Source organism: Denticeps clupeoides, chromosome 19 (genome assembly GCF_900700375.1).
Source record: "Denticeps clupeoides chromosome 19, fDenClu1.1, whole genome shotgun sequence".
Lineage (NCBI taxonomy): Eukaryota > Metazoa > Chordata > Actinopteri > Clupeiformes > Denticipitidae > Denticeps > Denticeps clupeoides.
Window position 1 is genome coordinate 15896599 of NC_041725.1, and position 23416 is coordinate 15920014.

Sequence of the window (23416 nt, forward strand, 5' to 3'; positions counted from 1 at the left end):
TCTCTCTCTCTCTCTCTCTCACACACACACACACACTCTCTCTCTCTCTCAGCAGGCCGCTGCGGCTCCAGACGACTCCGTCTCCTCAACCTTGAGCTCCGGCTAAATAACGGAGAGTGAGGAGGACGGGGATGGTGGCAAAGGGGGGTGAAATATGAAAAATTTAAAATTCAAAAGAAGCGAATCGTACGTTTATTTGTTTTTTGGTTTTTTCCCCCCTCCTTTCCCGGGCCGGGCTACTTAGGGCGCGCGGAAATTGTAATGCGAGAATAATGAGAGTGATTTGTCACGTGGAGCCGTGCGCGTAACGCCGCTTAAAATTCATGTTATTCCGCCGCACTGGCTTTTTCCCATCACTTCCCATTATCCGTGCTCTTACCCACAGCCCGCCTGACAGGCCAAGGTGTCAAGTGTGTGTTGGGCTTCATCCGGGCCTGCGCAGAAAACACACACGCTCAGCTGGGTGTTGCACTCCGCCGCGCGTGTGTGTTTTCAGCTGAGCTCTAAATATACACACAAATTGACACTCGGCCGGGGTGTGTTTTTTGTGTGTGTGTGTGTGTGTGTGTGTGTGTGTGTGTGTGTGTGTGTGAGTTGGCGCATGCAGTTCAGCCGCGTTGCGGTGACACCATGCGAAGCTGGAGAACTGCCAGTGTTGGGAATAGTTTTGTCGGGTGTCAGAAAACATTGACACGCAAATGGGGAGGAATGAGCTGGCGAGTGGACTGTTTACGCCGCCACCGCGCTCTCCATCGCCGCGCGGAGCAGCATACGTCTGCCTGGCCGTGATGAGGAGGAGATTCGCAGCTGTCACTGCTCGCGCGCGCGCGTGTGTGTGTGTGTGTGTGTGTGCACCCGAGGTGCTTGTGTACATGCCTGTGTATGTGTGTGTTTTGTTACAGGGTTTTCTTCCCTGTTACGAAAGTGCCATCTAGTGGTGAACGCCACACACTGCAGCCTTACCAGGCCGGAAATTGCTTCTCTCTTTTTAAAGCGAGAGTCTTCAGTTTTATGATCATTTTTTTATTTTTAAAGCAGCTTTCAGGGGAAGCCAGTTGGACAGCGGCACAGTGGATCATCGCGTCTCCGGCTTTATTTTGAGACGCTCTCGAATTCGCTAGACAGGCTTGGCGGAGGTTTAGGCTTCTTCGTTTTTGGGTGTGTGTGCGCGTGTGTGTGTTTGGACTTATTTACATTTTCTAGCAGATAATACATTCTCTGCCAAACACTGAGATCAGTGGCCATTCTGAAGCTGTGTATGAGCTGTGCAACATTAAGGGAAGCCATTAAACAGGCTGCGGCCTGGAGCTGAAGAGGAAGGGAGGAAGGAGAACAGTTTTTTTTTTTCTTTCGTAGCCTGAAAGTGACTGATTTACTGTTTCATTTAATCAGAAACGGCACCTTTTTTTTTTTTTACCATCTGAGCCTCTCAGTGTGGCCATCAGGGCCCATTGTTCGTAGGCTCACCTTTATTTTCAGCATTCATATCCGGCGCCCACCAGTCTACAGGGAAAGTGAGCGGCGGCGGGACAGACACTGACCTCAGACCAGTTCAGACTTGATTTACTAGATGCTTAACACAACTAAACTAAAGCTTCAGCCTCTTCCTCCATCTGGGCTGGTCAAGATCAAGACGTAGTTTCATTTTATTAAACACACTTTTTAAACACACACAGTTTTCTAAAATGAGTCTTCCATGTGGAGCTTGTCCCCCTTTCCCATCTTCCCAGACTCACCCTGCTCGGGCAGAAAATCCGGCATCAGGAGAAGTATTACGATGCAAAAAAAAGAAAAGAAAAGAAAAGCCATATTGAGGATTTTTCTCATCGCTAATTATTAACAGCAGAGCCGAGCCGAGCGGCGAATCCGGACCGGCGAGACGGACGGAGGGAAAACGGGGCCTTGACTCACCTTGTTTTAATAACCAGCCTGCACAACGTGACCCACATTCTCCCCCAAACCACCGATCCCAAATAACATCACACAGCAAGACGGAGCTGCAGCGGAGGTGGGTGGGGGGACGGAGAGGTTGCCCACCGCCCTCCGCCCCGAACCGGGCGTCTCGCAGGTGCACTCAGCCGCTGCGGCAAGGGGCCGACGGTCGCCAGATTTATGGCCGCGACACAGGAACCCAGTAAAAAAAAAAAAAAAACTGCTCTCCTGTAATCACTTTCATTATGGCTCCCAGCTACCAGAGCCGGCGTATCCCATCAGCCCCCCGAACACGTGTTTTCGTTTATTCCAGCGACGGGGGGAGCTGAGTTTAACCCTTTCAGCGGCGTCCGCCCCATGTTAGTTAGAGTAGCTGTGCTACGAGTTCTCCACCTGGGCGATGGTGGGGAGGACATTTACACTTTTTATTTACTCCCGTCTGAGCTTCCCGGCACTTCGTTTTAACAGCTTCGTTTTAAAAGTGAATTAAAAAATAAATAAATTGTGCGATAGAAGATACGGAAAGGGGAGAAGCAAAAAGAATGAGGAAGGAAGGGGAAAAAAAAAAAAAAAAGATGGTTTTACAGTTCTCCACCTGAGATACACAGTAGTGGGACTTGCAAGTGGGACTTGCAGAGATGCCATGTTGCTATGTTGCCCATAATATTATAATATTATGATACTCCTTACATCGCAGGCTGGTTCTCTAGGATCAACATGCTCATATAACCAAAGAAGGAAGCAGAATTATGATTTTTTTTTTAAGCAAAGAAGGAAAATTGCGTAGATGATCACTGAAGTTTCCTTCAGTTGCTCGGTATAAACCCGGATAGACGCTGGATTCCTCCATATCAATAATGTTTCACCAACGTCGGAATTGTGGATGAGTTAATATTACACATTTTACGCACACAGCTGGTACTGAAAGACCAACCTTTGTTGTTCCTTGTGACCGTTAGAACATCAGTTCGGGAGGTAACCCCCACCTTTCCTTTGGTCCGGTAAACGGGCAGTCATTTACTGACTGCTCTTTGATAGTGTGCGTTTGTGTGTGCGTGTGTGTAGGAAGGCATGTTAATAACAGACCTCAGGGGTGTGTGTGTGTGTGTGTGTTGTAACAGCGGGAGTCCCTGCCCTATAATACTCCACTTTTTTTTTTTTTTTTATTTGCCAAATAAAAGTGTTACACAGGTGTGTTATAAAACCGTGGATTAGCCCGTGCGAGTCGCCATGACAACGGCAGACCTCTTGCCATACCATAATAACGTGCCAGAGAGCCGCTGTATCCTCACCGCCTGTTACTTCTCTCCGCAGCAGTACGACAGCAGGATCCTCATGGGCTGCCCTGACTTTGTCCTCGACGACGACGACGAGCCCGACAACGGCAGCAAGTAAGCCGCACATCTTCTGACGATCCCAGCACCTCTGCATATCTGTAATGCATGTGGGCCCAGCTGAGGTCCTGCAGACGTTCACAGTGCCGCCTAGTGGCCCGTGCAATATTTTTGCATTCTTTATTGAGTCTTGCAGAATGCAAGTAATGAAATTGAACATCGGATTTCTCTCATTCATGCCTCTCATTCATTTGACAAATTTCATGTTCATGTCTAAAGGTGGTTGCTATGAGGGGCTGAACAGGGGCTGCCAGCTACGCGAACTAGCAAACGCACGTAACTTTTTAAAATAAGACGAGCGCCTCATTCCAACATTCCAACCTCCTCGTGCCAGGATCTCATCTGAAGACAGCGGGGAGGCGCCCTCCTACACCGAGGACAGTGACGGGTCATGTGACCTGGAGCGGGACTCGGCCCCTGTGGAGAAGATGACCCTGCTTGAGGAGATCCTGGACTCGCTCAGCACCAGCTGCGCGGAGGAGGGCCGACTGTCTGCCGCCAAGAGCCTGGACTTCTTCAGGTCCATGGACGACCTGGACTACAAGAACACGGTATCGGCCCGCTCTTCTGTTCTCCTCTCTCTTTATCTGAAGTAGGGCTGCAATTTCAGAATAATTTCAGGACAATTTTCAGACTAAGCTCGCAAATAGCCTGTCATTTATGAATTTAAAAGGCCAGTTTGGATTGTTAACAAGCAAATAATATTCTTTATGTTTGATTTGATGCCTGGTAATACAGTATCGAGGTAAAAAAAACGAATCTACAAAACATGCGTGGAATTGTGTGAAATTAATGATTTAATTCTTATTCTCAGCTGTACTTTTCTGCTTTATGTAGCAGTTCAAGGAAAATAAATCAAATGAATAATAAATAAATAAATGACAATACATTTTTAAAAATATTTGTATACTTTTATAATATAACATATAATCATCAACTGTTTATTGACAGTTTGATGTATACAAGTTGAAAAAAATCAAATAAATATCTAAACCCTCACATTTACAGAAAAAGAGAAAAGTATTTAGAAATATACTACTGTCTTTCTGTGCTATAAATTCTCTCGCCAATCAATATGAATATAAAAATAGACATAAGCATTAAAACTAGTCGTTTTTGAAAATATTTTTGGTGAAGAGAAAAAAAATCTCAAGGGCTTAACAGCAAAGCGTCTGTGTAAAGAGGGACTTTGTTGGGATCCAAACATCCTGTGCCAATGTGTGTCGACATCTAGTGGTCAAAAGTGGAATTGCAGTCTTTGTGACAGCGATGATCATTTTTTTTATAAATGTGTGTGTGTGTGTGTGTGTGTGTGTGTGTGTGTGTGTGTGTGTGTAGAAGACCTCCACGCCGCACAGTGAGAGTAAACAGACTCATGAGGACACTGCTGGCAGCAGCAGCCGTGTCTGCGGTGACGGTGGCTCAGCGTGTCCCAGCGGGGAGTCGCTGGGTTGGCACCTGGGCCAGGACGACAGTGCGCTGCACGGCAAACACCTGCCCCCCTCCCCCCGCCGCCAGGGCAGCTGCACACAGCTGATGTCCACCCCCACCCGCCCCCGGTCGCGCACCGACCACCCCACCCACATGTCCATTCAGGACCCTCCCGTCACGTCCCCGCCCGACACTAGGGGCTTGCGCTCCACCAGCCTCCCCACCCAGAGCGCCACGCCCAGCTGCAGCCCCGCCTCCTTTCTGCCGCTCAGGGGGGCCCTGCGGAGGAAGGGCCATCACAGCCAGACCGGTGCGCAGCAAGACCAGCAGCGGCCCACGCTCATCCCTTGGCAGTGTGAGGAAGAGGAGGAGGACGAAGAGGAGAAAGAGAAGGGTCTGCTGGAGGAGATCGAGTCTCTGTGTCGCCTCAGCACAGTTCTACACACGAGCCTGCAGCTCACACACGTGCACAGCAGTGCCGACAAGACCTGATTTCTCCCTCTCTCTCTCACACACACACACTCACACACACCAGCAGGTCCATCTTCAGTAATGTACACACAAACACACTATTCCACGCTGAGCTCCTCTCGCTTGTCTCCTACGTGTGCTGCTCGCCGCCGTCTGGAATTTCGTGTTTTGCTTTAATAGTATTTTTTTGTGCAGGCAGCACCAAAAAAAAAAAAAGGAAAAGTGTTTATTCTTTTAATAGTTTTGCTCAGTTTTTATTCCAGCGAATGTATCTGAGAAAAGGAAACACTTCAAATGCTCTACTGCTGCAACGTAAGGCATTCCGCCTCGTTTCGTTCTAATATACGGCCCTCTCCAGCTACGTTACGTTATACTTTAACGAATCACTGTAGTTTTAACACGTCATATTTTACTCTATTTAAATAAATACTCACTTTATGTCGTGTACCATTATGTAATGCCTTAAAACGACGTTTAATTCACTCGTGCTGGTAGGTGTGGCCATAATCGAATATCCTAATTGTACATTTCTCAGGTCTCATGCGAGAACGCCGCACTGTACTGTAGCAGGTGGACGATATCTGTGACGGATAAAAAGAGCCTTCAGTTGTTTACAGGGAGGGAACCGGAGCAGCAGAGGAAGCGCGCTCATCCTCGGCCTCTCCTGAGGACCGTGTAGCGGGTGGGGCTCTTGTCGATCTGATTGGCTGGTGTCTTCGTGTTAAAATTGCATGTGAACCCGGTGTTTCAACTCGGACACTAAGAGTAAAAGTGACACCGACAGCGACATTTCCAGCTCTGGATCCAACGATCACAAGACCCCTCATGCTTTTTTTTTACGACGACGACCGTATTTACCACCCCAGCCGATACACTCGTTACCACGGCTGCAGCTTTATTTATTTAGCTATTTATTTGCTTCACCCGATCACCAGTCCTCCGCTTTCGTCGACGTGGAGCTGAGCTCCGTCGCTTATGAGACGATCCGCTCTCCAATCAATCAGACACTTTAGTTCTACTATGCAACTCTTTTTTTTTTTTTTTTTATTGATTGGCCAGTGGTGTTTAATTAGTGAACTCACTAATGATGAAATTTTCTTCTTCTGTCAGCTATAAAGTATTAATGTCAGTGTATTGAAAAGGAAAGAGTTCTATTTTGAAGTGTGTATTTTTGTATTGTAGACCAGTTGGAACGTGCTGGAGTGCCGATTCATTCCCAGCATGTGCTCGGCTCAGCCAAAGGTACGAAGCTTTCTGTCTCCAGGTCTGCATCTGTAACAATCTGCTGATCTCAGGTCAGCTTGAGTAGAAAAGCTGATCTGAGAACAGCTCTCCTGCTCTGATTTTTAAGGGTTTTCTGAGTGCCTTAAGCGAACGTGAAGGGAATTTCAATTTGAAAGTGTTTTCATGTCGAGCCGGTACGACACCCGTGTGCACAAGGCTACTGATGCGCCGCAGTAAAAGCGCCTTCTCTTCTGATGCAGGCGCGAACGACATGTCTCGCTTGGTTGTTCATTGCTCCATTTTCAGCTGAGAGACGTTTGTAAAAGTCAGCATAAAAAAAAAAAAATAATAATCCATCCGCCCCAGTCAATGAAATTACTATACAACTCTTATCAGTTGCTAAATTCCCTTTTGGTTTTTAACACTACTTTAAACGACGAGTCACATCAGAACAATTCTAGCATTTCACGGTGTTTGTTTTGACTTTTCATACATGTATTTGTCTTAATTGTATGGAATGATTCAGAATATTTCACTTTGAGTTAAATGCTTTTTCATTCTTTTAATATCATTTTCTCTTTGAAAAATGCCTTTCAAAGCCTGTTACACCCCCCCACACGTAATAAACGTGTTACACACACGATGCACACATGTACAGAAAATATATCAAGTGTACATGCTGTAGATACCGATTTCCCCTGCTGTTTTTTTCTTTTTATTGCTCGGATTCTTGTTCTAATTTAATTTGTCTCGTCACATTGCACGTATTTTATATGAAACAAGGGACCTCGGTGCATACAACTATGGATGGCATGTCCCCGCTTCAGTAACAGGGAGCACCGGGCTCCACGTTGGAGCTACATGTGTGCTCTTAGAAGAGTGCTTTACTATAACTGTTGTTCATGTGTTGTTGCCATTTTTAATCTGCTGTTGTGAAGTCTGTGTGTACAGATGCTCCATGTTAGGATATTTTGAAGCAAGCACAACTTTTTTTTCCCCTTTTACCCAACGTGCATTGCTTCCGTAAATATTGATTTGAGCCCGTGTAGCGCTGTAGTGAAGATACGGTGGACGTCTGGGTCTTGACGTCACGATGAGCGCAGGTCAATCTGAAACTAAGACAGGTTCCACTGTATGCACTGTGAACTGGAAATAAAAGGACATTCATGCACGTTTCTTGTGTGGGTTGTGTGGATATTTTTCCTGGTGAAGCGATTGTACAACAAATGTACTGGCATAAATATAAAAAAAAAAATAATAATTTGCTGAATTCTAGCAAACCAGAACACATAAACCTGCACATTTATGTCAATACATTTAAATGAATAAGATCATCCCACTGCTCAGATCTTTATAAAAACTAATATTAACTACTTAAAAAAATTGTTATTGCGATTTGATGATAAGATATTGATGACCTATTGAATTTTTAGACTGTGCATAGATGAATGGGTGTCAGGGCTGAACGATTAAAAAAAAAAAAAAAAATCTAAATATCTGTTTTGATTTATATGACATTAATTTTGAACTGCGCTAGAAGTAGAATACCACCAGTGGAGTGTCCTTGTTCATGTTTAAGTGGGTGTGGCTTAACTTGGGCCACATCTGATTGGTTAGAATTCGGTAAATCCTTCAGCCCTAGTGGGTGTTTCTCCAGCAGATTAATTTGGTGAGCAGCCCAGATCACTAAATTAAAAAAAGAAGTTTAATACACAAATAAATATTTCATTGACATTTTCCTACATTGACTCATTAAAAAGAGGGAAGATGTCAGATTAGAAGTTGGAACGATGATCGTCTTTTTATTCGTCGCAGCGTGACAGGTCCGATGCCACGTCTGGACCGGTTTCTACGTCGGCGATCTGCGTGATGAGGGCCTGCAGCTCCTTCAGGCGGGACAGGAGGCGCGGTGGGGGGGGCGAGGGCAGCGTCTGCAGGCCTCTGAGCGCGCGCTCGGCCGTCCGCAGGTACCGCTCGCCCTCGTCCCACACGCTGGTGCCCCGCCGGGCGCGCTTCGCACGCGGCTGGGACAAATATACATAGAAACTTACAGCAATGACACAGCATAGTGCGTCCACTAGAGGGCGCGTCTAGTCCATTTTACGTTTACGCCCTTATCCAGAGCGACTTACAATCAGTAGTTACAGGGACAGTCCCCTCCTGGAGCAACTTAGGGTTAAGTGTCTTGCTCAGGGACACAATGGTAGTAAGTGGGATTTGAACCTGGGTCTTCTGGTTCATAGGCGAGTGTGTTACCCGCTAGGCTACCATCACCACTATCTTGACTTTCTTTGAGAACACTGTGGTCAACAGGCGCTGCGGCCATATTGCATTACCTCGTCTGCATTGTGCGGCTGCTCCTCTTCGCTCTCCGTCGTACGCGCGTGTGAGCTTGGGGCCGCGACCTTGTCGAGGCTGTGCGAGTGCGCCTCCATCACGCAACACTCGGCCTTCAGGCGCTCCAGGCGGGCTGCGGCAGGCTCCTCCCCCGGCGCCGCCTGCGACGGGACCATCACCACGCGCTCACCGACAGTCGCGCTTCGAAGTGACCCAGCGAGAAAGATTCTGCATCGAAGGGACCACCCACCTTGCTGAGGAAGTTCACCACTCGAGCTTTGGTGTCTTCTGAGGTCAGGCTCTGGGAGATGACCTCTTCGTGACTGGTGACCTGAACGCAGACAGACGACTTTGTTTATAGCCACGGCAGACAGTAAAAACATCTGAAGAGACAAAAAGGTTCTTTGCGATGCACCTCCGCAAAGATGCTGAAAGCTTCCAGGGCGTGCTGCTGCAGGGGCCAGGGGTCAGAGGTCAGCAGAGCACGGAACACCCCACTCAGCCTGGGCAAGACCTGGGACTGGAACACACACACACACACAAAGTCCGCAGGGAACACACACTGCGAGAAATTAATATACACACAACTCCTACACACCTGCAAGTCAGAAGGGATGAACACACTCCCGAGAGCGGCAAGAAAGTCCAGGCCAGCGAGACACACGTCGTCAAGACCCCTCAGGGGCAGCAGGGCGTCCAGACACACGAGAGCCTGAAAACACACACACACAGACATGAAGAAGAACGAAGAATGCCACGCCGGCAGAGAGAGGGCGGAGCCTGGCCGTACCTGACAGGTGAGTTGAGGGTCCAGGCTCTTCACCACGCAGGCCGACAGGGACAGCAGTAGAACCAGAGCGCGCCGGACGGGCGCGTGCACCTGGATCTGGTTAATATCTTTACAGTTAGGCAACGAACGTGGAAAAACCTGTCCCGGTGAAGCCCACCAGGACTGAAAATGACAGTGTGGCTGTCATTGTGACACACTGCAGCCACAAAAGCCACTGTTTTACGTAACTCCGGAAGACCGGTTGGAAAATTTTCTTTAAGTGAAGTGATTGTCGCATGTGATACACAGCGCACACAGTGACATTTGTCCTCTGCATTTAACCCATCACCCTGAGTGAGCAGTGGGCAGCCATGACAGGCGCCCGGGGAGCAGTGTGTGGGGACGGTGCTTTGCTCAGTGGCACCTTGGCAGATCGGGATTCGAACCGGCAACCTTCTGATTACGGGGGCGCTTCCTCAACCGCTAGGCCACCACTGGCCCACCACTTTCGGACGTGACATCACCAGAAGACCGGCTTAATGCTCCACCCCTCCGATAACAAAAACAAGTGGAGTAGAAACCGCGTGCCGTACCTGGCCGGGACACATGCGGGGCCACAGCCGCGTGACGATGCCGACGGTGCATGACACGCACGCCCGTTCCGGCGCCCCAACCTTCAGCAGCATGCGGACAGCCCTCAGTGCCCTGTTCTGGAAAACACACACACACACACGCACACACGCACACACACGCGGTATTTACGACGCAGCGGACCAAATCCCACCTCACAGACAAGATGGGTAAAACTCTACAGGGGTTTTGGGTCCGGAGCCGCTGGAAACAAAAATGTTTGTCTTGGCGAGAAAGCGAAGAGGCACAGTCGCCAACACACACAATGCTGGAAGCGTTTCAATGAGAAACGAGCGTGAGAAGAACCCTCGCGTCCGAGCGTCTGTTTTTACAGCAATGCCAGGCCAGTGTACGGTGTGGATATAACATTCACTCTGCATTTTTCATGTTTAAAACCCTAAAATTTGAAACTTCAATGGAATTCTTTTTGTCTTAAACGTATTAAACAGGTTTAACTGTAATGTCTCCGAAACATGTAGATTCTTTAAATGAGACTTCTAGAGAAATAAATGTTGTTAAATCTTCTTTTCTATTACGTTATATTTATTTCATTTTCCAGGACACACCACTCTTTCCAGATCTCCCAGTCGGAAACCATTTATCTCCCACTCGGTCACCACAGTGCTCGCCACGGCGATCAGGTCGCGCTCCACACGCGTCCGGACGTCTGGAGAAAGGGAGCGCAGGAGCAGGTGACCCCACACCGCAGCGTTCTCCTCCTGAGAAGGAGGGAACTGGTCAACCAGCTTCGTCTGTAACAAACACACACACGTAGGTGCACTTGAAAGAGCAAATGATATTGTCAGTATTTGTAGACGTGTGTGTGTGTGTGTGTGTGTGTGTGTGTGTGTGTGTGTGTGTGCGCGCACCTGATGTGCTGGGGTTAGGAGGAACAGTAGACGCCTCAGCAGCAGAGACGGGTGGTTCAGCCGGCGGCTCACGTCCTCACATGACCTCACCTGTAGGGAGACGTTAACGTCACTTTTACACACACACACACACACACACACACACACACACACGCACGCATCGTCTCACCAGTTGAGCCACAAGGAGGACATGATGCAGGCACAACTCAGCTGTTCCATACCTGGTGAAGACAGGGTACATTCAACTTTATACACTTATACACAAAAAGTGATTTCATAGAGACGCCACTTCCCAGAGCTTCATCATCGGACACCTCACACATCTTCAAACGATACTCACCGAGCCACAAAACACCAAACATCCGTGGCCAGAAGGGCGGTCTGCGTGTCCGGCTGCAGCACTGCAGCTAACATGGAGCGTTCCTGAGTGAAATGCAACAGACCATAACAGCTTCCCTCACAGCTCGCTCCAACCATAATAAAAATTAAATTCTCTGGACATTATTATTGACCTTTTTTTTTGTCAGGAATGAACACAGAATAATTCAGGGGCAATCCAAAATGACCTGGCAATGATCTTTGAGGTTATCGTAGCACGATAAACGTACACATACAAAATAAATAAATGCAGTAGGGCTGTAGCGCACGTACTGACCAGAGGGGGGAGCTGTGGAGGCGGCAGCGCCGCCACTAATCCACAGAGGTGCGCGCATACGTGCCGGTGTAGGCTAACACTGCTCTGAGCCTGTCCTCTCAGCATCACCCCCGGCAACTGCACGGGCCACGCCCGCTCCACGGAGCACCGGCGATAACTTCGGAAGACGGCTTCAAACACGCTCAGTCTGAAATCGAGAGGGAAGCAGAGCTTCTAGCAACGTCCACAACACCGCAAGTCGATTATACATGAGCCGGGGCAAAAAATTTACATATCCTTCCTGGTGATAAATTTGCCAATAACATGGTGTGGTATTGCAGGATTTACATTAGGGCCGGATGGTGGCGCCGGTGAGCAGCGATGCGAGTGACATTTTACTCTTAGTTGAATTTGAATTTTTGTCATTTTTGAGTTTAGGAGCAACAAACATTTAAGACAGTTCCGCGTTCCTGATTCAGGAACCAAATGACAGCTTTTGTGGTGCACACACTAGAACCAGGAGCCCTTCCCTTACCTGAGCGTCTCCTCTGGGAACTGGCTACCATCGCACCAGAGCTGCAGCGTCTCTTCTGGCTGGGAGGGAAGTTTCCCCACCACACTCACCAGCAGCAGGCACTGGGGCAGGGCAGACTCGTCGTGCAAGTCTGAGTAAAATAAGAGCGTGGTCGTCGTCAAAATTTAAATTAAAGTGTAGATGGTACATTATGTAACATGAGGTGGGGGGTAGGGGGCGCAGAAACGCTGAACGCAAGGAAGAGCTCCATGGTCCAAGTGACCGTGTCCTCACGAAACCGTTAGTGGTGGTTTTATCAGGCTTTTAACACCACGCCAGAAAACGAAACGAACACAAACGATTTCCTAAGACAGGAAACACTGACAGAAGTAGATTAGTGGCGTGAAGCACTGCAGCACAGTTTATTTAGACCATTTACTACTGTGCTGGGAACGTGTTTTTGGCTCCCTGCGGGTAGCTGTTGAAGTCGGGAAAACCTGGAAAAACCTAGAAAAGCCCCAAAAAGGGCAAAAAAGAACAAAGAACAACGGTGAGGAGAACGCTCTTCTGTCACGTGTGCAATTTTTTGACTGCAGGACAGCAGCAACGATTCGGCCCGTGGACACCACTGCTATACTGATGACTGTATACAGTATTATACAGTAATAAGCCAAATTGGAGCTTGATAAACACCATTCTGCCATCAAGCACAATAGCAAGGATGCTGGAACCGGCCCCGTCTACAAAGAGAAAGGTTGTTTTTTTTATTAAAAAAATACAACTAATTCACCGTGTATACTGTTCTACCATGTGTTCTAAAAAATTAAAATATACACAATATTAAATCAAAAAAGGATTATTATGGGGACTGGCTCTGTTTTACAGCAAAATGTCATTTACAACTCAAAAGGCTCTCACCCCCTCGATATGCAATAGGTTTAAATTCTATATACATGTACAACCCCAATTCCAATGAAGATGGGACATAAATAAAAACAGAATACATATATTTGCAAATCATTTTCAATCTATATTCAATCGTAAACACAAAAAAAGACAAAATATCTAATGTTCACACAGATTAAACTTTGGTCCCAAGCCCGGGTTTTGCATCAGGAATTGCCCGCTGACCCCTAATGGCTTAAACACACCAAAAATGCAGATGTTTATTCTAGTTATAAGATAACTCTCAATTAAGTGATGTTCTCTACTACTACTCTCAGAATCTTGTGTGCTCTGCCTTTGTCCAATTAGAGCAACTGACAATGGAGACGCCACGAACTCATTTCTCATCACCATTTACAAGCTGCATGGACAAAATCATTTATGTGGAACCCTGGCGTCATGGGGTTCTTTCTTTATGTTCGGTTATAAAAATCTGTTAAAGCGAAATGTTCAGTTTACGTCGAGCGGTGGTCAATCGCCATTTCTATTTTTTTTTTTTTAGCACTTGCGGAACATGCAGACCCACCCTGGTCGTCGGCCAGTACGGACTCCGCGAACGGCCTGGAGGGGAGGAGCTGAGTCAGGAGCGCGTCCATCGCCACGAGCACCGCCCCGCCCAACTCCTCACACAAGGCAGGTGGCAGCGAGGCGGCGGACAGACACGGAGGAAACTTGCTGATAGGAGCAGGACCAAAAAATAAATAAAAATAACGGAGAGTCCAGCACAAACACGACATATATAATATAACTCACCCGTGTACCTGGAGGTACAGCTGATGAAAGCGTGAGCAGGACTTGGCCAGAAAGTCTTTAAACTCCTGTCATGGAGGAATGAACGGTGAGGACGGGACTAAAACGCGATGGCCGCGGCGAGATCGGCGCTTCGTCCGTACCTTCGCGTAGTGGACGAGCGTGTTGGAGAAGAACCTGCATATCTTGGTGCTTTTCTGGAGCAGCTTGTGTTCAGGACTGGGCGACTGAAAGTCCAACAGCCATGGTGACGCTTCATGACATTAGTCCGGCGGCCAGCTGTCTGTAGACCTGCGTGTGTGTGTGTGTGTGTGTGTGTGTGTGTGTCCATACCTGCAGCCCCGACTGGTTGATCTGCTCGCCCAGCTCCACACAGCTGTCCAGCGAGCCCAGGAGCTCCTCGCATAAGCCGGAGACGATGTCGCCGTGGCGAAGCTGCTCTTCCACCAGAGACAGGTGTTTCACACTCTGCCTGGAACCGGAGGACGGCGGCTATCCGGTTATCACCCGCGTCTGAGCCGAATACGTGCAGAGCCGTGAAGAGACGCGACGCAGCTCCTCACCTGATGATGAACTTCCAGGTGTTGGCGTGGAGGGCTACGTCCAGGCCGGAGACCACCGCGCACATGTCCAGCAGACTGTGTATAGCTGGGGAAACGCACGCGGACGTGAAGCCTTTCACTTGAAAATTCCCGAAAAAAAAGCTTCCACGTTGGACACGTACCTGTGACGATGTCAGAGACGTCCTCCTCAGAGGCCGTGTCCTCCAGAGCGACGCGTTCCAGCAGCTCCATCAGGCCTTTCTGCAGCCCGTACGCTTCCTTAAACAGGGCCTGCAGCAGGTCCTGCACCAGGGACAGCCGGCCGCCGTACACGTCCTCGCTGTCCTGCACAGCGTGGTCCGTTAGACAGACACACACACACACACACACACACACACTCCTTCCGAAGCCTGCGGGCTGGCGCGTGCTCGCCGGTACCTTGCAGTGCTGGAAGGCGTCCTTCAACAACGCCAGGACGCAGGACGGGAGGGAGCGGAAAGGGGAGAAGGAGGAGAGGACACCCACGGAACCCACGTGTTTTATGCAGGCCGACAGGGCTTCCAGCGTGTGCACCATCGCCTGCACGCGCACACACACACACACACACACACAAACACAACTATCCATACCGTGGAGCACCACGAACTATACGAGCTCTCAACAACCACAACACTTCCAAGGACGGAACACTAACACACCAATACACTCCGGCACTTGCACTTCAATCACTACCGGACTCAGCAAGAATACTTGCTCAAATGTTTTAATTTTACTCATTTGTACACCTTCCCCCTACCTGTGACACATATTTTATGTTAAAACCTAAAAGTGTAATATTTGGTTATGTTTGCAATATTTGCATATTGGTTCACTGTATACTTGCAATATTTGCAATACTGTGGTAGCTAACTCATTTCACTGCATATCGTGCCGTGTATGACTGTGTGTGTGACAAATAAAATGTGAGTTTGAAACGTCGAACGTTTTGGGAATGTAGCGGGCACACAGCGGGCACCTGAAGGACGTTCCTCAGCAACAAGCGTAACTCCGTGTTCTGGCTGGACAGCGTTGCAGCTCGGCCTGTGATCTCCTCCGTCAGACCCCGGAACACGTCCACCACCTGCAGGAACATTTTAAATTGCTACGAGGGCAGATTGAGACGGCGCGGCAGGTCTGTGAACGCGGCTGCATTGGTCGTTGTGTGCACCTTGGGCAGGACCAGGGAAAAGCACTTCTCCTCCAGCTCCGACGGGTGAAGGTGAGGAAGGAACATGCCCGTGATGATCCTCAGGACCCCTGTGGGGTCATGAAACACAGGCTCAGTTCGTCCCGAAAATGTTCAAACCGTTCTGAAAGCATACTTGTACCCTGGGAAATCGGTACTTTATGTTTTCCATATAATAAAAATAGACATCATAGTGAGGAAAAAAATTTGAACAAAAAAATTCTGGGCTTTAAATCACGTTTCGATGCACTCATTTATCCGATTACTTTTACACTGTAGAACAAAGCGTTCGATTCGCAAAGAAAACTATTAAATAATAATAAACAAAATGGGCTCTTCACAGCAGAAAACTGTGGATGTGATGATGGAATCTCACAATACTCCAATTTCACACGGGCCCCGTAATCAGAAGGTTTGAATCCCGAACTGTCACGGTGCCATGCAGAGGACACATTTTGTTGTGTCACCGTGTATGTCACAATGACATTCACTTCGCTTATTGGCTCCTATCAACCAATGACTGGATTCTGAAGTCCAGGTTACAGTCCATCTAGGGGCAACGGTGGCCTAGCGGCTAAGGATGCGGCCCCCTGTAATCGGAAGGTTGCCGGTTCGAATCCCGGTCCGCCACCGAGCTCCCTGTCATGGCCACCCACTGCTCACCAAGGGTGATGGTTAAAAGCAGAGGACACACTTCACTGTGTCACCGTGTGCTGTGCTGCTGTGTATCACAATGACAATCACGTCACTTCCATCTGAACTGCACGATGATGATAGTGTACAAATAAACGACTCATGCACTTCCTTATTAATAACGTGTCCCGTGTTGGATGCTTACGTGCATGTTCCTCCCCGCTGTCCGCGGCCTGGTGCATCGAGTGCACTTCGGTTAAAGAGAAAACCAGACACCCGTGGGGCCAAATCCCGCGACTTTCCCCACCGCAGCTGTTTATTCAAAGGATATGACGAGGTCGGGGAGAACCGCGTGGAGCTGCTGCCTGCAGGCGTCCGGGCTCCAGCGCTCCACCTCCTCCAGAAGCGTCGCCTGCGACATGGTGCCCGTCTTCATCCGGCGACGCAGATCACACGCAGTCGCCGAGAGTCGCAATTCATTCAAACGACCATGTCCACTTACGACGAGGAAGCCGCCATGCGGATCAGAAAAGTGTCTAAAAGTAGAAAAAAAACCACGCACCTCGTCCAACAAACCGAACGACACCAGACCTGAAAGCTGCCGATATTCACGAAGCTGTGAACGACGAAAAGTGAGGAGCTAACGCTAGCTCTCATAATTTCTCAAAATAACTTGCTCATAACTTCTGCAAAATATTAACCGGGATTAAAACGACGAATCGCATTCCGTTTACTACACAAATTAAGCAACAGCTCCCAAACGACATTAATTAACAACTTAGCACGAAATTCGCCGCGCAGCCCATTCGTGGGAGTAAAGACTTGCGGCTTCGCGCGTCTTTCCGTGAACGGCGCTCCGAAACTCACCGCTGTTGCAGCGCTCTTCTCTGCGATTGGTCCAAATAACACACGTGATAGAGCACAACCCAACGAAAGGGCTCAGCATTTATGCATTGGTGATAATAAAAACGACAACAAACCGATTGATTTTAAGGGAGGCAAACGCAAAGAGGCATTTTGTAAAAACACAAGTGTTAAATAAATCCCCTTACAGTTGTTACTCAGTTTATTTTATATACAGTACAGGCCAAAAGTTTGGACTCACCTTCTCAATGTGTTTTCTTTATTTTCATGACCATTTACATTGGTAGATTCTCACTGAAGGCATCAAAAATATGAATGAACACATGTGGAGTTGTGTATTTAACAAAAAGTGGAGACCTGACCTCCACAGTCACCGGATCTTTACTTTACTTTACTTTACTTTATTTAGCAGACGCTTTTATCGAAAAAGTGACTTACAAGAGGAAGACACCAGCAATTCTCGTTCGATTTCTATAGAATATTGAGTTTACAAACTAAGAGCCCTGATAAGGCTCAAACTTGTCAGTGAAGAGCATGCTCAGAGATTGTTAGGTGCTAGACGAAGAAATATTATAATGTATTTATATATTTTTGTATTGTTTGTGCAATATGTGCGCATGTGCGTGTGTAAGTGTTGAACCCAATCGAGATGGTTTGGGGTGAGCTGGACCGCAGAGTGAAGGCAAAGGGGCCAACAAGTGCTAAACAGCTCTGGGAACTCCTTCAAGACTGTTAGAAAAGCATTTCAGGTGACGACCTCTTGAAGCTCATCGAGAGAATGCCAAGAGTGTGCAAAGCAGTAATCAGAGCAAAGAAACTAGAATATAAAACATGTTTTCAGTTATTTCACCTTTTTTTGTTAAGTACATAACTCCACATGTGTTCATTCATAGTTTTGATGCCTTCAGTGAGAATCTAACAGTGTAAATGGTCATGAAAATAAGAATGAGAAGGTGTGTCCAAACGTTTGGCCTGTACTGTATATTAATATACATTACTGTGAAACGTATGGTATGTTTTATGCATTATTATTATAAAAAAAATAGCTTTTTACTTCTACTTCTCTTTTGTTCTTCTGGGCTACATGATGCAGCAAAATCAGGTGCAGTTTAAATAAATGCAACCGTGCTGTATGTGGCACTGTTGCAGACGTCCAGTAGAAATCATGTTTGCCGGCCTGGCTGCTGTAGCTTCCGTGCTCGTTCTCCCACTCGGGCTGGTCCACTGTGGACATACCTTCGCAGTGTCTGCAGTTATGGTCAACAATGGTGGCGACTGGGGTCGCCGGGGAAACTGGGAAATGTGTCCCCCTGGAACATTTGCAAGAGGCTTTAGCGTTAAGGTGGGTCACAGAACTACTGATCGTATTGTATAGAAACAGAATCTTCTTTTTTATCTTTTAACCAATGAATGCATTGTGCTCCAGGTAGAGAGAGCTCAGGGTGGTGGAGATGACACGGCGCTCAACGGCGTCCGCCTCTACTGCAGCGGACGTCCTCAGGTTTACGTGGAGTCAACAGTAGCACCGTGAATATCTTTTTTGTTCTCTTCATTGTGCATATTGTAGATATGCAGTGTTCTGCTTCCCAGGAATCTTTTAAAACCTGTTGTCTCTTTTACCAGCTGGGGACATTGGACCAGCGACAAGATTTGTTCATCAGGCAAGCTGACGGCCTTCCAGCTGCGTGTGGAGGCGAAACAGGGCGATGGAGACGACACCGCTGCCAACAACGTCCGCTTCCGCTGCAGCAACGGCGAGGTGATGGAAGGCGATGGTACGAGCTGGGGCTCGTGGGGCTTGTGGAGCACGGAGTGTGAAAAGGGTGTCTGCGGCATTCAGACGATGGTGGAGCCAGAGCAGGGCACAGGCGACGACACTGCCCTCAATGATCTGATGCTGAACTGTTGTCCTTAACTGCAATCTGCAGTGTGCAGTGTAGAATTTGTCCGGCATGAATATTTTCTATTTTCTGGTGGCAGCAGTGGCCTAACGGGAAAAAAAAAAGCATTTGATGTTGCTGAAATGTCATTTGTAAAAGTTGCAACAAACTGTGCAGAAATGTCTTAAATAAACATGCTTTATCCGCTTTCATTGGTACTTCATTGTTATGCCTATTATATTACTATACCCACATCACAGACATTCAAACCCTCACGGAAATGTCATTGTGTGTATATGTGTGTGTGTGTGTGTGTGTGTGTGTATATATATGGTAGGGTGGTAGTAGCCTAGTGGGTAACACACTCGCCTATGAACCAGAAGACCCAGGTTCAAATCCCACTTACTACCATTGTGTCCCTGAGCAAGACACTTGGGGGGGGGGTGTAAATATATGTAAACAAGAAAGTCACTGAGAAGTTGTGCAGGAAAGTTGAAGTCACGTTGATTAAACGCTAATCGCACACAAGGCCTTGGCTGGAAATGGGCCCGCGGTTCCCGTTAGTGGAAGGTAAACGGAGAGACGCTGGCTCCCGTCCCGTCGGGCACGTGACAGTCTTCCTGCTTCCCCTTACGAGAAATGCAGGCTGGAAGATGGCTTGGCTGCCACCATGTCTCTCTACATGGATTTTAGCATCGAGAGACTCACAAGTTTGTTCCTAATACTTGCAAACGTGATATTTTTCCCAAGATTAATATTTTATTTGGCTTAGCATTTTTTTCGGAGGTCCTTTTAAACTAGCGACACAAGCAGCAAAATGATCCATTACACTGTGACCGCTGTACAGGACTGATCTACAGTTTTTCTTTATTTCTCATGTACATCTTATATTTGTCAGTTTGACAAACCACAACAGTCTTTTACCAAACAAAATATGTCTAATTATCGAAAGATTTGCGATGTAATCTGTTAATACGCCTGTGTGTAAATGCATGATAAACGCTGGCCTTCATTAGAGTAATAAAAACCTTTTATATAATCTCATGGAAACGACCCTGCCCGTTGGCTCTTAGCAGCCACAGAGGAGATAAGATTTCCAGAGGGTGATTTCCACACCTCTGGGTTTTCTCTCCATTGTTCATAAAGCCCTTGGACTTTTTATGACTTTCTTTTTTTGTGTGCAGCGGATGCAGGGTAAGGTCTTGCTCCGGAAACTGGACTTCATTAGGAGACTGTGTGCTTGTGCTCCATCCGGCCTAGAAGAAACCAACCCACAGCCTCCATCTGAACCTGCTTCCTGCAGGAATCGTTTGACAACAGACCTCCAGTCTGCCAGTCTCAGTCTATTTGTAAGATGTAAGGCTAGGTGCTCAAAATATTTAAATGTGTGCTATGGCCTGTTTAGACAGGCTTTTATGCCTTTTTTTTTGCTTACCTTTTGGTTTGGATTGGTCGGCCCATACGTGTAGGGTGGTAGTAGCCTAGTGGGTAACACACTTGCCTATGAACCAGAAGACCCAGGTTGAAATCCCACTTACTACCATTGTTGTTCCTGAGCAAGACACTTAACCCTGAGTGTCTCCAGGGGGGGACTGTCCCTGTAACTACTGACTGTAAGTCGCTCTGGATAAGGGCGTCTGGTAAATGTAAATGTAATGTAAATGTTTAGAAATTAGCTCAGTAAAGCCTCTGCCAGGTTGCTTGGTACATGACTTATTTAAAGGAGGCTGGATTACAGCACAGAGAATGACTGTTCCATGTAGAATTATCAGCATAATCTGTAAATAACTCTGCAAATAAATGAAGAAATCAAGATATATCACTAAATGGATATTTGCCAAACCAAACTTCTTCTTTACGGGTGTGTCAAGTCACATCAGGTCCGTCTGCATGAAAGCCGAACAAATTAAAACTTAAAAAAACAGATATGAAGTTTACCCATAGTGAATTACAACGTTTCAGCGTTCATTCGTGATATTAGGAACATGCCTCAATATACAACCTGTCTCCTGGACAGCAGTGAACATACACTTCTATTTACGTGCTATGAACGGAACAGTTATTATCATTTCTCTAGCAGCAGTTCTGTGAAAAGGCCTGTGAATCTTTTACTTGCATGTAGTCATTGCCATGGATCAACTAACAACACAGTGCACATTCCCTGAGAGAGCCGTGAAATAGCACAGAATTGAAGTCGGTTAATAAAATTTAACCGAAGACGTCAGCAGCAGCAGGGAACCTGGAATTGTGCAACCAAAACTGGGATCTTCTGGAGCACAAAACTGCCGTGACCACTGGTGGCCGACGTTGCGAGAGGATGCTCCCCGCCCTGAGTGTTCTTGTCCCTCTGCTTGTTCTGCCTTTTGGGTTTGTCCACTGCAAGAATGACTGGGTAGTGACCGCGGTGATAGTCAATAATGGAGGGGACAGAGGATACTGGGGACCCCGGGACATGGCAACACATTAAGTCATTAACTTTAATGGTGATCACATTAGAATGTACGCATTACTTTTGAATGAACGTTCCCGTTTGGTCCTTCAGGTGGAGAGATATCAGGGCAGTGGAGACGACACTTCACTGAACGGCGTCCGCCTCCTCTGCCAAAGCGGAACCCTACCGTACCAGAAGACACACGTAGAGTCCTCAACAGGCCCGTATGTTTCATTAGACGTTTTTCTACAGACAGCAAAACAAAATTGCATCTCATCCATAAAACATATTGTACTAAAGCCATGTATACATATATGTATTTGAAATCTGCACTTCTTCTTGTCAGCTGGGGAGACTGGACGGCAAATAAACATTTACATTTACAGCATTTATCAGACGCCCTTATCCAGAGCGACTTACAATCAGTATTACAGGGACAGTCCCCCAGGAACAATTTAGGGTTAAGTGTCTTGCTCAGGGACACAATGGTAGTAAGCGGGATTCGAACCCGGGTCTTCTGGTTCATAGGCGAGTGTGTTACCCACTAGGCCACTACCACCCTAAACAGTGTTCATCAGGGAGGCTGAGGGCCTTCCAGCTGCGGGTGGAGGGACCGCAGGGCGCCAGAGACGGCACGGCTGCCAACAACATCCGTTTCCGCTGCAGCGACGGCGAGGTGCTGGAAGGGGACGGCATGGGCTGGGGCTCCTGGGGTCTGCGGCATTCAGACCATAGTGCAGCGGTCGTGGGGGGGGGGAGGTGACGACACCGCCCTGAACGCCGTCACCCTCCACTGCTGCACATAAACGGCAATCGCTTTTTTCAACACGTAACAAGTGCAGATGAACAATACCTTCATATGGCATCATTACAATTATAATTCTTTCCGTCCCAATAAAATGATGTCAGCATGCAACCTTGTTTAAACGTTACATGTGGCCCCAGGTTCCAGAGAAACATTTTTTTCATCTCACTTTGTACCGTCTACCCTGTATGCTCCTCGTTAGTATAGTGGTGAGTATCCCCGCCTGTCACGCGGGAGACCGGGGTTCGACTGGGGTGGTAGTGGCCTAGTGGGTTAGACACTCGCCTATGAACCAGAAGACCCAGGTTCAAATCCCGCTTACTACCTTTGTGTCCCTGAGCAAGACACTTAACCCTAAATTGCTCCAGGGGGGGACTGTCCCTGTAACTACTGATTGTAAGTCGCTCTGGATAAGGGCGTCTGATAAATGCTGTAAATGTAAATGTATGCAGCTGAAGTGATAATACAGCTCAACTGTGTGTTGTTTGTTCACAGTCATACGTGATTAATGCAAAATGCGTGACGGAGACACTTAGAGTTCAGTTCTGGGTTTTAGAGATAACTACACAAGGTAATTAGATCCTTCTCACCAGATAACCAGCGTTTCTTTCTAGAAATCCTGAAGACATACATTCGGTGACTTTAGCGGCCCCTCTGCAAGCTCCGTGTCCCATGGAGCTTGGTTGTGATGATCCCCTTTATAGATTTTATTTTGAGCATATGTGTATCCATTCATGCCCACTGTTGAATTTAATGAAGAATTTGGTGAAGGAGACATGGGGTCTCTAATTTCAAGTAGTTTCCCGTATGAAATTGTAAATTATTCAGTCACTGCTGTCCTGGTGGATGAGAACCCACATCAGGGACATTAGGTGAAGTTCGGCGGCATCACATCTGGGTACAAACACGCTGGGTCCTGTTTGTTTGGAACAGCGGCGTGGCGTGGGGTGGTGCATGGCTGAACGTTTTCTGGATTGCACAACCTCCTGACTCTGTAATCTGTTTGCCATCCCTGATTATCAAGACCACAGGAAGAATTTGGCAATAGGAGGTGACGCTGCAGCACTGAGGCAACATGTTTGTCAAGAAGCGGCACAATCACACATACATTCCTCTCTAATGCTCATGGGTTTCCT

The 23416-nt window shown here is 47.5% G+C and overlaps 3 protein-coding genes across 12 annotated transcripts in view; 2 read left to right on the forward strand and 1 right to left on the reverse strand.

Moving 5' to 3' along the window:
* Window positions 1–15239, forward strand: part of dennd1b (DENN/MADD domain containing 1B) — a 77540-nt gene extending 62301 nt beyond the window's left edge. For 4 of the 8 annotated variants that reach the window (XM_028961160.1, XM_028961164.1, XM_028961163.1 and 1 more), the window contains 3 exons: window positions 3247–3323; window positions 3661–3877; window positions 4665–7623. In XM_028961160.1, the coding sequence (XP_028816993.1) occupies window positions 3247–3323; window positions 3661–3877; window positions 4665–5249 (879 nt within the window). In that variant the 3' untranslated portion in view covers window positions 5250–7623. Of the gene's footprint in view, window positions 1–1846; window positions 2051–3246; window positions 3324–3660; window positions 3878–4664; window positions 7624–10747; window positions 10960–13652 lie in introns of those variants that run through there. The other 4 variants (XR_003743147.1, XM_028961161.1, XM_028961162.1 and 1 more) reach the window with 4 other exon arrangements.
* firrm (fignl1 interacting regulator of recombination and mitosis) lies at window positions 8136–17153 on the reverse strand. Of its 3 annotated transcripts, XM_028961157.1 has the most exons (24): window positions 16632–17153; window positions 16506–16545; window positions 15650–15738; window positions 15458–15562; window positions 14881–15021; window positions 14625–14787; window positions 14464–14548; window positions 14234–14372; window positions 14044–14127; window positions 13904–13968; window positions 13677–13825; window positions 12227–12356; window positions 11713–11899; window positions 11398–11480; window positions 11227–11278; window positions 11058–11147; window positions 10755–10940; window positions 10152–10268; window positions 9580–9675; window positions 9388–9501; window positions 9205–9309; window positions 9040–9120; window positions 8789–8950; window positions 8136–8476 (listed from the first exon to the last, which is right to left on the reverse strand). In XM_028961157.1, the coding sequence occupies exons 1-24, from the start codon at window positions 16734–16736 to the stop codon at window positions 8255–8257; spliced, it is 2790 nt and encodes a 929-aa protein (XP_028816990.1). In that variant the 5' UTR covers window positions 16737–17153; the 3' UTR covers window positions 8136–8254. The 3 variants fall into 3 exon arrangements, with proteins under 3 accessions (XP_028816990.1, XP_028816991.1, XP_028816992.1); XM_028961158.1 differs by lacking the exon at window positions 14881–15021; XM_028961159.1 differs by lacking the exons at window positions 16506–16545; window positions 16632–17153 and adding an exon at window positions 16044–16080.
* A 1154-nt stretch (window positions 17154–18307) lies between these two features.
* LOC114769491 (vitelline membrane outer layer protein 1-like) lies at window positions 18308–19252 on the forward strand. Its single transcript, XM_028962554.1, has 3 exons — window positions 18308–18506; window positions 18591–18691; window positions 18788–19252. The coding sequence occupies exons 1-3, from the start codon at window positions 18330–18332 to the stop codon at window positions 19077–19079; spliced, it is 570 nt and encodes a 189-aa protein (XP_028818387.1). The 5' UTR covers window positions 18308–18329; the 3' UTR covers window positions 19080–19252.
* The last annotated feature ends 4164 nt before the right edge of the window (window positions 19253–23416 follow it).